Source organism: Pan troglodytes, chromosome 11, assembly GCF_028858775.2.
Source record: "Pan troglodytes isolate AG18354 chromosome 11, NHGRI_mPanTro3-v2.0_pri, whole genome shotgun sequence".
Lineage (NCBI taxonomy): Eukaryota > Metazoa > Chordata > Mammalia > Primates > Hominidae > Pan > Pan troglodytes.
Window position 1 is genome coordinate 10,164,219 of NC_072409.2, and position 12,454 is coordinate 10,176,672.

The 12,454-nt window shown below is 51.2% G+C and overlaps 1 protein-coding gene across 3 annotated transcripts in view; it reads right to left on the minus strand.

Moving 5' to 3' along the window:
* SWI5 (SWI5 homologous recombination repair protein) overlaps positions 1 to 12,454 on the minus strand; it is a 13,623-nt gene continuing 1,169 nt past the window's right edge. The window contains exons 2-5 of one of the 3 annotated variants that reach the window (XM_016946368.3): positions 12,224 to 12,272; positions 4,336 to 4,457; positions 2,962 to 3,056; positions 1 to 330 (exon numbers count right to left, since the gene is read on the minus strand). In XM_016946368.3, the coding sequence (XP_016801857.1) occupies positions 266 to 330; positions 2,962 to 3,056; positions 4,336 to 4,457; positions 12,224 to 12,272 (331 nt within the window). In that variant the 3' untranslated portion in view covers positions 1 to 265. The other 2 variants (XM_016946367.3, XM_054659164.2) reach the window with 2 other exon arrangements.

Sequence of the window (12,454 nt, forward strand, 5' to 3'; positions counted from 1 at the left end):
TCAGTGTACAGTTACGTTTATTGACAAATAAAGTACATGTACCCCTACACAAGTATCACTGCGACATTTCAGGAACCTGGGAACGCCCCTTCCTCCCTGCCCGCCTCTTCTCTAGCCTCCTCCTGATTGGGCTTGGGCTCTCTAGAAAAGTGCTTCTGGCATTTTCTCGTTGGAAACTCTGTAGGTGTGCTGGTTGGGCTCTCAGTTTTATCATGTCCACACCCTTCTGTCCCTGGGAGCTGTGGACAAGGGGCGATGAGCCTGCTCAGTCATTCATGTCCAGCCCAAACTCTGGATACAACTCTTTAGTGGTGACACCTCGGATCACAGCTGAAAGGAAGGAAGGCAGGCTGAATGTGCAGTGGGGAGAGGTGGGAGGGAGTACAGCCAATGCCCCGAGCCAGTGTCACTGCCCTGACCCACCCAGGACCACCTCTGGCTTCAAGCCAGTCCCCACACTTGTGCCTTGCCTAACTGGCCGAGGTAAGCTCCCTGCTACTCCTTCCAGGCTGTCCCCCACGGGCCCCGCCTGGCCACGCTGGAGCTCTGCCATGTGCCAGCCACTGTATTCAACAATGGACCTACAAGGACTCCTTGGACCCTCACCCCATTTTGCAGAGGAATGAAACAGAGCTTCCTCGATTCCATTCTCCACACAGAGCTGCTGGATTCATCTGCTTCAAATGTAAGCTGATTGGATGCTGTGCCTGCTGAACATTCCAGACTCCTCAGTATGGCCCACTGCTCGAGTTTGCCCCTCTGCAGCCTCCATGATGCTATTCCTCCTCTGTTCTCCACAAAGACTGGTCCTTTCTCCTGAGGAAGGGTTCTCCTCAGAGGCCTCCCCTGAACACCTATCTTACCCCCACCGCCCCCCTGTTCATACCTCAATATTCTCCCCATCTCTGCCCTTTGTCACCTTCATAGCACCTAACACATTTTGTAATTAACTGCTGAGTCCACTGACTTCCTGGGCATTCCTCCACCCCTAACAGGAAAACAAACCACATGAGAGCAAGAGACTTTAAATTGTCTGGTTCACCCAAGTGTCCTCAGCACTCTGTAGAGTGCTGGGCATAGAGCAGCTGCTCAGTAAATGTTCACTGAATAAACAAAAAGGATGCCAGGTGCGGTGGCTCAGCCTATAATCTCAGCACTTTGGGAGGCCAAGGTGGGTGGATCACTTGGGGTCAGGAGTTCAAGACCAGCCTGGCCAACATGGTGAAACCCTGTCTTTACTAAAAATACAAAAATTAGCCGGGCGTGGTGGCGGATGCCTGCAGTCCCAGCTACTCAGGAGGCTGAGGCACTAGAATCACTTGAATAGAATCACTTGAACCTGGGAGGCGGAGGTTGCAGGGAGCCGAGATCACGCCACTGCACTCCAACCTGGGTGACACAGTGAGACCCAGTCTAACGAAAAAAAAAAAAAAAAAAAAAGGGATAGGCCACTGGCTCCAGGTCATATGACCTGGAAGTGACAGGCCTCATGCTGATTCTCGCTACTAAGAGCTTGTGTTCTTTTTCTTTCTTTTTTTTGTTTTTTGAGATGGAGTCTGGCTCTGTCGCCCAGGCTGGAGTATAGTGGTGTGATCTCGGCTCACCGTAACCTCCGCTTCCTGGTTTCCTGGGTTCAAGCGATTCTCCTGCCTCAGCCTCCTGAGTAGCTGGGATTACAGGCATGTGCCACCACACCTAGCTAATTTTTGTATTTTCAGTAGAGACAGGGTTTCACTGTGTTGGCCAGGCTGGTCTTGAACTCCTGACCTTGTCATTCACCCGCCTCGGCCTCCCAAAGTTCTGCTGGGATACAAGTGCGAGCCAGCGAGCCCGGCCTTTTTTTTTTTTTTTTTGAGATGGAGTTTCGCTCCTGTTGCCCAGGCTGGAGTGCAATGGCATGATCCCAGCTCACCACAACCTCTGCCTCCCGGGTTCAAGCGAGTCTCCTGCCTCAGCCACCCAAATAGCTGGGATTACACATGTGCCACCATGCCTGGCTAATTTTATATTTTTAGTAGAGACAGTTTCTCCATGTTGGTCAGGCTGGTCTCGAAATCCCAACCTCAGGTGATCCACTTACCTCGGCCTCCCACGGTGCTGGGATTACAGGTGTGAGCCACTGCGCCCGGCTGAGCTTGTGTTCTTAACCACTAGGCTACACTCCCCTCACACCCCCATCTTCTTGGGCCCTGATCACCCCGCTCTTTTCATCCATCTATAGTTCCCACCTCCAGTTTTTTCCTCTCCTCCTCTGGGGCCCATTGTCCAATGAAACACAGAGAAGCCCTCCCTGCCGTGGAATCCTGGATGCTGAAGGCATTTCTGCAACAAGTGCCAAAACTCACGCAGCAACTGGGCAGACAGCCCAGCTCTGAACACTACCCCAGCAGTCACTGGCTGCTGAACATCAGAGTGCCCAGCACTCCAAGCCAGGGGATGGAACTGAAGGGTTTGTAGGGGCCGCCTGCACATTTCCTCACCTCCAAGGTAGGCTGTCCTAGCCAGCATGACACGCAGGTGTTGGTGCCTCGGCTAAAGCCCTCTAGATAGCAAGATTTTGTTCAGGGAGGAAACAAAATACTTCCTTAAGACACAAAGGGTCACCCTTGCACTTGCAGCCTCTTTAGCAAGCTAGCCACTTGAGGCATGGACGGTATCTTGATCACTCTGAGTAGGTCCCAGAAGACTGGGGAGACCCTGAGTTCTCAGTCTGGCAGATGGGCAAGCCCCACTCAAACCTGGCTGTAGCTCCAAAGCAGGTTCTGTACTTGAGGAACAAACCTAGGTGGCCAGGGAGACCAGAGGCTGGTCAGGAGAGGGGCTGGGGCAGCCTAGGAGCAGGCCAACTGCTGAAGGTGTGACAGTTGGCAAGTTAGGAGGCCCAGGAGCAAAACCCAACACCCCTAGGCGAGACGACACCTTATGATGCCTGCTTGTGGCTCTGGAGTCCCAACTACTCACCTAGTTTGCCCATCAGCATCTGCCCCACATCCTTGATGTCATTATACTCGTGAAGCTGGGTAATGTGGTCCTCCAGTTCATCCACACTGTAGCCTCTGGGATGAGCGATGGAGAGAGGGGGAAAGACAGCCCAGTTAAGAAAGCAGATGATGGCCCCAGGCTCAGACAGTAATAAGGCATCTGTAATGGCCTACTCGGTGATAGGTACTAGGGATATGGTGACAGCAAGATAGGCCCTGCCCTCATGAAGCTTACAGCAGGGCAGGGATCTTCCCAGGTCCTCACTCCTGGCAAATGTGCCCTGTCTCCTTAGGGTGGGGTCGCCAGCCACAGTGGTACCATGTGACCCTGGCCACAGCTGAGGGACTCGCAGATGGGCGCATGATCCAAACAGCCAGGTGGATTCCCTCAAGTGTGAAATGCACATTCAAAGGCAGCTCAGTCTCTGCCATGTGGCTGGAACAAGAGGTGTGGGGAACTCCAGGAGGCGTTCAAGAGCCAGCTTTCCCTACACACTGAAAACTCCACCTGCAGAGAGAGAATGGAGTCTGTGCAGAGGGAAGCAGAGGTGGAGAACATGGCTCCGGAGACTGGGAGAGCAACAGCTTCCATCCCAGATAGCTTTCCAGTCCTAGTTCAGGCCCTCCCACAGCCTGAGCATCTCCCTACCTGAGAGGCTGCTGCTATGTCCTGAATCCAGAAGCATAGTCCTTCCTTTCTTTCTTCCTTCCTTCCTTTCCTTCCTTCCTTCCCTTTCCTTCCCTCCTTTCCTTCTTTCCCTTCCTTTCTTTCCTTCCTTCTTCTTTCCTCTCCTCTCCCTCTCCCTCTCCCTCTCGCCCTCTTTCTCTTTCTTTACCAAGTCTCGCTCTGTAGCCAGGCTGGAGTGCAGTGGCGCGATCTCGCCTCACTGCAACCTCTGCCTGCCAGGTTCAAGCGATTCTCCTGCCTCAGCCTCCTGAGTAGCGCACAGTCGTATTTCTATGCTAGGCCAGTGCGACTGGGTTTTTCAGTTACTGGGCAGTTAGAGAGTTAAATCTTTTTTTTTTTTTAAAGACAGATTCTCACTCCATCGCCCAGGCTGGAGTGCAGTGGCGTGATCTCAGCTGACTGCAACCTCCATCTCCCAGGTTTAAGCGATTCTTCTGCCTCAGCCTCCCAAGTAGCTGGGACTACATGCGCGTACCACTGTGCCCAGCTATTTTTTGTATTTTTAGTAGAGACAGGTTTTTGCCATGTTGGCCAGGCTGGTCTCAAACTCCTGACCTCAAGTGATCCACCCACCTCAGCCTCCCAAAGTGCTGGGATTACAGGCGTGAACCACTATGCCTAGCCCAAAGTTATCTTAACCATGATGGGGAACCCAATGAAACTTACTCAGATACGAACTGGGAGATCTCTTTGTCCAGCATGTCCCTCTTCTCCTTCAGTTTCTGAATGTCAAGGTGCAGAGACTCCTCGCTTGTCCCATCAGCCTGGCCAGACTTGGGCAATGGCCTCTGAGAGGCAGAAAAAGTCATCAGCCAGACTGACCAGTTATCCACAATTCACAGCCTACATGTCCCCCAGTAGTCACTCCCTGCTTCTGCTTGCTAATAGGCACCCTAACCCCCTCAATAAGACTGCATTTCCAAGCCTTCCTTGGAATTAGATGTGGCCCTATGACTAAGTTCCAGCAAGTAGAACTTAATCATCTGGGATTTTTTTTTTTTTTTTTTTTGAGACGGAGTCTCGCTCTGTTGCCCAGACTGGAGTGCAGTAACCTGATCTTGGCTCACTGCAACCTCCGCCTCCCAGGTTCAAGTGATTCTCCTGTCTCAGCCTCCCGAGTAGCTGGGACTACAGGCATGCGCCACCATGCCCGGCTAATTTTTTAGTAGAGATGGGGTTTCACCATATTGGCCAGGCTGGTCTCGAAGTCCTGACCTCGTGATCTGTCCACCACGGTCTCCCAAAGTGCTGGGATTACAGGTGTGAGCCACTGTGCCTAGCCCCACCCCACAACATTTTTTTTTTTTTAAATAGGGTCTTGTTCTGTCACCCAGGCTGGATTGCAGTGGCGTGATTATAGGTCACTGCAACCTCGAACTCCTGGGCTTAGGTGATCCATCCTCTAGCCTCAGTCTCCAACAATGTTTGGATTACAGGCATGAGCCACTGTTCCCAGCCAATGACTGGGAATTGTCCTCCCAGGAAGAGGGCATGCCTTTCTCTGGCCGTCTCCCTTCCCGCTGGCTGGAATGTGGATGCAGTGCTGGAGCTGAGCAGCTATCTTGGATGATAAGGTACAAGTCATACACTGAAGATGTGGTGGAACCAGATGGAGGCCTGGGTGCCAATGAACTGTTTAAACCACTGTTATTTGGGGTTTTCTTTCACTCCTAGTCAAACCCAATCCTAACTAATGGGCCTGCCCTTGTCCCCAGTCTGACCCCAGAGAATCTGCTCCAGGTCTGTCTTGGGCTCTCTTCTCATTTACAATGTCACTGGTTGTTGTTGTTGTTGTTGTTTTTTGAGACGGAGTCTCACTCTGTCGCCCAGGCTGGAGCGCAGTGGCATGATTCTGGCTCACTGCAACCTCCGCCTCCCGGGTTCAAGTAATTCTCCTGCCTCAGCTTCCTGAATAGCTGGGATTACAGGTGCACACCACCATGCCCAGCTAATTTTTGTATTTTTTTTTTAAAACAGAGTTTCACTCTTGTTGTCCAGGCTGGAGTGCAATGGCGCAATCTCGGCTCACTGCAACCTCTGCCTCCCAGGTTCAAGCAATTCTCCTGCCTCAGCCTCCTGAGTAGCTGGGATTACAGGCGCCCACCACCACGCCTGGCTAATTTTTTTTTTTTTTTTTTTTTGTATTTTTAGTAGAGACAGGGTTTCACCATGTTGGCCAGGCTGGTCTCGAACTCCTGACCTCAGGTGATCCACCCACCTCGGCCTCCCAAAGTGCTGGGATTACAGGCGTGAGCCACTGCTCCCGGCCTAATTTTTGTATTTTTAGTAGAGACAGGGTTTTTGCCATGTTGACCAGGCTGGTCTCAAACTCCTGACCTCAAGTGATCTGCCCGCCTCGGCCTCCCCAGGTGCTGGGATTACAGGCGTGAGCCACCGTGCCCATCTGTCACTGGGTTTATAATCTCATTGGATAAAACCCTTCCTTGGGGCTTTCATCTTTGCCCTTTCTGCCTGTAGAAGCTGTGAAGGCCAGTGCCTAGTACACAGCCAATCTTCAGGAAATGTATGTTGGATGAGCTGTCTACACATGATACAAGAAGAGACCGAGGAAGACGGTCTTCCTGGTTTTAGGTTAGTGGCTTGTAACCAGTCACTCAGAGGAATGAGTGAGCACTCTCTGCCAGGAACTGACAAAGGGTCCAGGGAGCGCAGCAATGAATGAGACATCAAGCCCAGCCCACTGCTCTCATAGAAGGCATAGCCTAGCCCCAAAGAGAAAGCGCCCAACGATGAAGTTCTTCCTCCAGATGCTTCCAGTTAAAGCTCTACTTACATATCGCCCCATCAGAAAGGCCCTCTTTGACAGCCCTGTCTACAACAGTAACATCTCAATCACTTACTATCCCTTTTTCCTGATTTTTAATATTTTTTGAAATTTAATTTTTCTTTCTTTTTTTGAGACAGTTCTCGTGTTGTCGCCCAGGCTGGAGTGCTGTGGCACAATCTCAGCTCACTGCAACCTCCGCCTCCCGGATTCAAGCGATTTTCCTGCCTCAGCCTCCTGAGTAGCTGGGATTACAGGCGCATGTCACCACACTCGGCTAATTTTTCCATTTTTAGTAGAGACAAGGTTTCACCATGTTGGTCAGGCTGGTCTCAAGCTCCTGACATCGTGATCCGCCCACCTCAGCCTCCCAAAGTGCTGGGATTACAGGCGTGAGCCACCGCGCCCGGCCTTTTTTAAATTTAATTTTTCTTTTAAGATGGGGTCTGTCTCGCTCTGTCATCCATGCTGGAGTGCGGTAGCACAATCACACCTCACTGTAGCCTCAACTTTCTGGGCTTAAGCAATCCTCCCACTCTAGCCTCCTGAGTAGCACAACAGGCATGTGCCATCACACTCAGCGAATTTTTTTGAAAAATTTTATTTTTTTGTAGAGATGGGGTCTTGCTATGTCACCCAGTTTGTTCTCAAACCCTGGGCTGGAGCAATCCTCACACCTTGGCCTCCCAGTGTTAGGATTGCAAACATGAGCCACTGCACCTGGCCTCCTGATGTTTTATAGCATTTTTCGTCACCCGACAAGTTATGCATTTCATTATTTTCATTGCCTTACATTGCTTTACATCACTGAAGTGTAAGCTCCATGAGGGAAGGGACTTTTGTTTACTGCTGATTGCGTAGTGTCTACAACAGTACATGGCACATAGTAGACACTCAATATTAATATTTATCAATGAATGAAGTAACCAATAAACGAATTATAAGTCTGAAAAATGCTTTGAAGTTGAAGTACAGTGTGCTATGGGAGAGTCTAACAGGGCAACTGGACTGACCCAGAAGTGGGGATAAGGCTTCTCTGAGGAAGCTAAATTTTAAAGGATGAGCAGGCTTTAGCTTGGCAGAAAGGTGGAAGAAAGTATTGCAGACAGAGGGGACAAAAGAGTTGGCCCTCTGTATCAGTGGGTTTCACAATGAAAATATCTGATGAAAAAAAGCATGGTTGGCCAGGTGCAGTGACTCACACCTGTAATCCCAGCACTTTGGGAGGCCAAGGCAGGCAGATAACGAGGTCAGTAGTTCGAGACCAGCCTGGCCAACATAGTGAAACCCTGTCTCTACTGAAAATACAAAAATTAGCCAGGCATGGTGGTGCGCACCTATAGTCCCAGCTACTTGGGGGGCTGAGGCAGGAGAATCCCTTGAACCTGGGAGGTGGAGGTTGTGGTGAGCCAACATCACACCATTGCACGCCAGCCTGGGTGACAGAGCGAGACTCTGTCTCAAAAAAAAAAAAAAAAAGCATGGTTGAATCTGTATTGAACATGTAGCCTTTTTTTTTTCTGGTCATTACTCCATGGGGATCCTGGCAGCAATCTCCATGGATACCCAGGGGTGAATGTGTATCTGAATGCCTTAAGGCAGGAGACAGCACATGTGTTCGGGGGAATGAAAGTGGTTTCCACGTGTGTGAATGGGTGAGTGAGGGGATAGTGGTGTGAAAAAGAACAAATGCGACCGGGCACGGTGGCTCACGCCTGTAATCCCAGCACTTTGGGAGGCGGAGGCGAGAGGATCACGAGGTCAGGAGATCAAGACCATCCTGGGTAACATGGTGAAACCCCGTCTCTACTAAAAATACAAAAAATTAGCTGGGCGCGTGGTGGCGGGCGCCTGTAGTCCCAGCTAGTCGGGAGGCTGAGGTAGGCGAATCGCTTGAACCCTGGAGGCAGCGGTTGCAGTGAGCCGAGATCGCACCACTGCACTCCAGCACTCCAGCCTGGGTGGCAGAGCGAGACTCTGTTTTGTTTTGTTTTTTTTTTTTTAAAAAAAGAACAGATGCAACCATGAGTAGTGCTATTAGAAAGGAGAAGAGGCAGAGCCCACTTCAAGAGCTTGGGGTTCCTTTGATGATGCAAGGGCAGTTGGAGGAGTTGGTTTGTGGTCCTGGTTAGGAGGCTGAGTGTGATTTCAGACTTGGCAAGTGGGAAGGCAAAGATTCTGCAGGCAGCTCTGGGTGTCCCAAGAAAGGTCAGGGCTGGAGAGAGATAGGAGGGTTGTGGGCACTGGGGTGGGCTGAGGGAGTGGGAGTCAGACCTTGGAGCAGGTGTGTAGAAAGAGAATGGCAAGAGGAAGAGCAGAGCCACCCGGAAATGTGTGGGCGAAGGATTACCCAGGTGCTGAGGCAAGAGACTGAAGGCACAAACTGTTTCAGTATAATAAAGAAAATAGTTAGAATAAGAATAGTCACAACACAAATTAGATATAGAGATGATCATGGACAATTATCAATCATTAGTATAAACACTATTAATCATTAGCTTTTAATATTACTCCTTGTTGCACTACTAATATAACCTAAGAATAACCGGCAAGTATAGGGTCAGGTGCTGAAGGAACATTGTGAGAAGTGACCTAGAAGGCAAGAGGTGAGCCCTCTGTCACACCTGCATAAGGGCCGCTTGAGGGCTCCTTGGTCAAGCGGTAATGCCAGTGTCTGGGAAGGCACCCGTTACTTAGCAGACCGTGAAAGGGAGTCTCCTTTCCTTGGAGGAGTCAGGAAACACTCTGCTCCACCAGCTTCTTGTGGGAGGCTGGATATTATCCAGGCCGGCCCGCAGTCATCCGGAGGCCTAAACCTCTCCCTGTGGGGCTGTGCTTCAATGGTCACACTCCTTGTCCACTTTCATGTTCCTCCCATACTCCTGGTTTCTCTTTGAAGTTCATAGTAGATAGTGGTAGAAGAAATAGTGAAAGTCTTAAAGTCTTTGATCTTTCTGATAAGTGCATAGAAGAAAATGCTGACGTATGCTGCCTTCCCTCTCTTCTTTGGCTACCTAGAAGGGAAGGGCCCACTGGCCCATGATCACGTGACTTGCTTGATCTTATCAATCACTTGGACGACTCACCTTCCTTACCCTGCCCCCCTTGTTTTGTATGCAGTAAATATCAGCGCGCCCAGCCATTCTGGGCCACTACCGGTCTCCACGTCTTGGTGGTAGTGGTCCCCTGGGCCCAGAGGTTTTCTCTTTATCTCTTTGTCTTGTGTCTTTATTTCTTACAATCTCTCGTCTCCGCACACGGGGAGAACACCCACCAAGCCCCGTAGGGCTGGATCCTACAGAAATGCCCACATTTACCTCAGGAGTGGCAGGAAGCAAAGGAGCCAGCCGAGCGGGCACAGAAAAAGAGGCAGGAGAGGTCAGGAGGGTGCTCCTGCAAATAGGCCCAGAGAGGAGCAAGCCCAAGGTACCGCTTAAGAGTTCAGTTCAAGCCCAGGCGCGGTGGCTCATGCCTGTAATCCCAGCACTTTGGGAGGCTGAGGCGGGTGGATCACTGAGGTCAGGAGTTTGAGACCAGCCTGGCCAACATGGCAAAACCCTGTCTCTACTAAAAATATAAAAATTAGCCGGGCATGGTGGCGGGCACCTGTAATCCCAGCTACTAGGGAGGCTGAGGCAGGAGAATCACTTGAACCTGGGAGGCAGAGGTTGCAGTGAGCCAAGATCGTGTCATTGCATTCCAGCCTGGGCGACAGAGCAAGATTCCGTCTCAAATAAAAATAAAAACAAAAAACAAAAAAACAACTCAGTTTCTCAGTTTAAAGCCCCCAGCTCTGCCACGTCCTGGCTATATTCATCTCTCTGGAACTCACAGGCCTCACCTCAACATGGGGACAGTAAAGCGTCTTCTCAAAGGTTGCTGGAAGGAACTGGAAAGATGATGCATGTAAAGTAAGCTGATGGGACAGTGCTCAATAGAGCCTCCTTTTTTTTTTTTTGAGATGGAGTTTCGCTCTGTTGCCCAGGCTGGAGTGCAGGGTGATCTCGGCTCACTGCAACCTCCACCCCCTGGGTTCAAGCGATTCTCCTGCCTCAGTCTCCCAAGTAGCTGGGATTACAGGCATGTACCACTATGCTCGGCTAATTTTTGTATTTTTAGTAGAGACGGGGCTTCACCATGTTGGGCAGACTGGTCAAACTCCTGACCTCAGGTGATCCACTCACCTTAGCCTCCCAAAGTGCTGGGATTATAGGCGTGAGTCACTGTGCCTGGTCGAGCGTTGTTTTTAAAAATGGAAGGAATGGAAGCTGGGCATGGTGGCTCATGCCTGTAATCCCAGCACTTCGGGAGGCCGAGGCGGGCAGGTTGCTTTGAGCTCACGAGTTTGAGACCAGCCTGGGCAACATGGCGAAAATTTGTCTCTACTGAAAATACAAAAAAATTAGCCAGGCGTCATGGCACACAACTGTGGTTCCAGCTATTTGGGACGCTGAGGCAAGAGGATGGGTTGGGCCCGGGAGGCAGAGGTTACAGTGAGCCCAGATCACGCCATTGCACTCCAGCCCAGGCGACAGAGTGAGACTGTGTCTCAAAAAAAAAAAAAAAAAAAAAAAAAAGAAGGAATGAATTAGCATGAATGAGAAAGGCATGATCTGTAGTGAGTTACCGCATGGTCAAAGACAGTGGATACCAACCCACTTGCAGAGAGAAGCTCAATCAGCCCAGTGCTTTTGGCAAACTATGGCTGCCACCCCGTCATCGTCATCTGAGCTCACTGTGAGTTGCCCTTCAGGCCTTGCCTCTGACCCTGCCATCTCTGGAGAGCCCTCTTTGCAAGCCCAAGCCTGGGCTCCCCATCTCAGAACCATGTGCATACTTGTCCTGGAATTATTTTTTTGCCTGTGGCTCCTGGAGGGCAGGGGGCTATCTGGCATACACCTGCATTGCAGCAGTTGCTAAATCAATGAACAAATACCAAGTCTTTCTCGATCTAACTTCTTTTTTGTTTTTGAGACTTGTCTAGCTCTGTTGTCCAGGCTGGAGTGCAGTGGTGCAATCTCGGCTTACTGCAACCTCCACCTTCCGGGTTCAAGCAATTCTCCTGCCTCAGCCTCCTGAGTAGTTGGGATTACAGGCCTGCACCACCACGCTCGGCTGATTTTTTTTGTATTTTTAGTAGAGACAGGGTTTCACCATGTTGGGCAGGCTGGTCTTGAACTCCTGACCTCAACTGATCTGCCCGCCTCGGCCTCCCAAAGTGCTGGGATTACAGGTGTGAGCCACTGCACCCGGCCCTCACGATCTACCTTAAGAGTGGTGGTAGTTGTAGTGGCAACTCCATCTGGGGGATGAGAGGAGGAGGAGGCTGCGTTTTGGGGGTGGCTTGCCAGCGAAGAGGAGAGACTATTAGCAACGAAAGGAGTGGCCAGGGTGAACGCCAAGCATTTTCCTGACTGGGGAGCTATGGGTTTGTTTAAAGGCAGGGCTGGGTGAGGGGTGAAAAGAGCGAGGAGGAGAGATGGCTGGTGCTGGACTGGAGTGAAAGGCATCTGAGGAGCCAGGAGACAGGATGGGGAGGGAGAGGAGTTAGCCTAGGACAGGACAGGATAACACTTCTTTGAAGACTGGCGGGCATGAGGAAAGGAAGGGGAGGGATTCGGGAATGACCTGGAGGTTCTCAGTCGACTGGGAGAAGATATGGAAGAGGGCCAAGCGGGGATTGGCTGCTGTTGGGATGGGGAGGGGGGCCGGGAGCGCACGAGGGAAGGTCGAGGATGGGAAAGGGGGTGTGGGGGAAGAAATACTCACAGGGGATCGGAAGGCCCCGCGGCAACTTCGGGTAAGTCTTGGTTCAGTCCTAGAGAGGAATCCGAGGGGAAAGTCTGATTGGACCCACAGCCCGCTGTGAGGACGGGGTACTGTGGGGATGCGGGAGGAGGAGCAGTTGGGAAGTAGGAGCGCCAGGGACTGGATCCATCTGGAAAGGGGGCAGACACGCTCTCAGGATCAGGGTAGAGACCCTCTAGGAAGGGGGCGTTC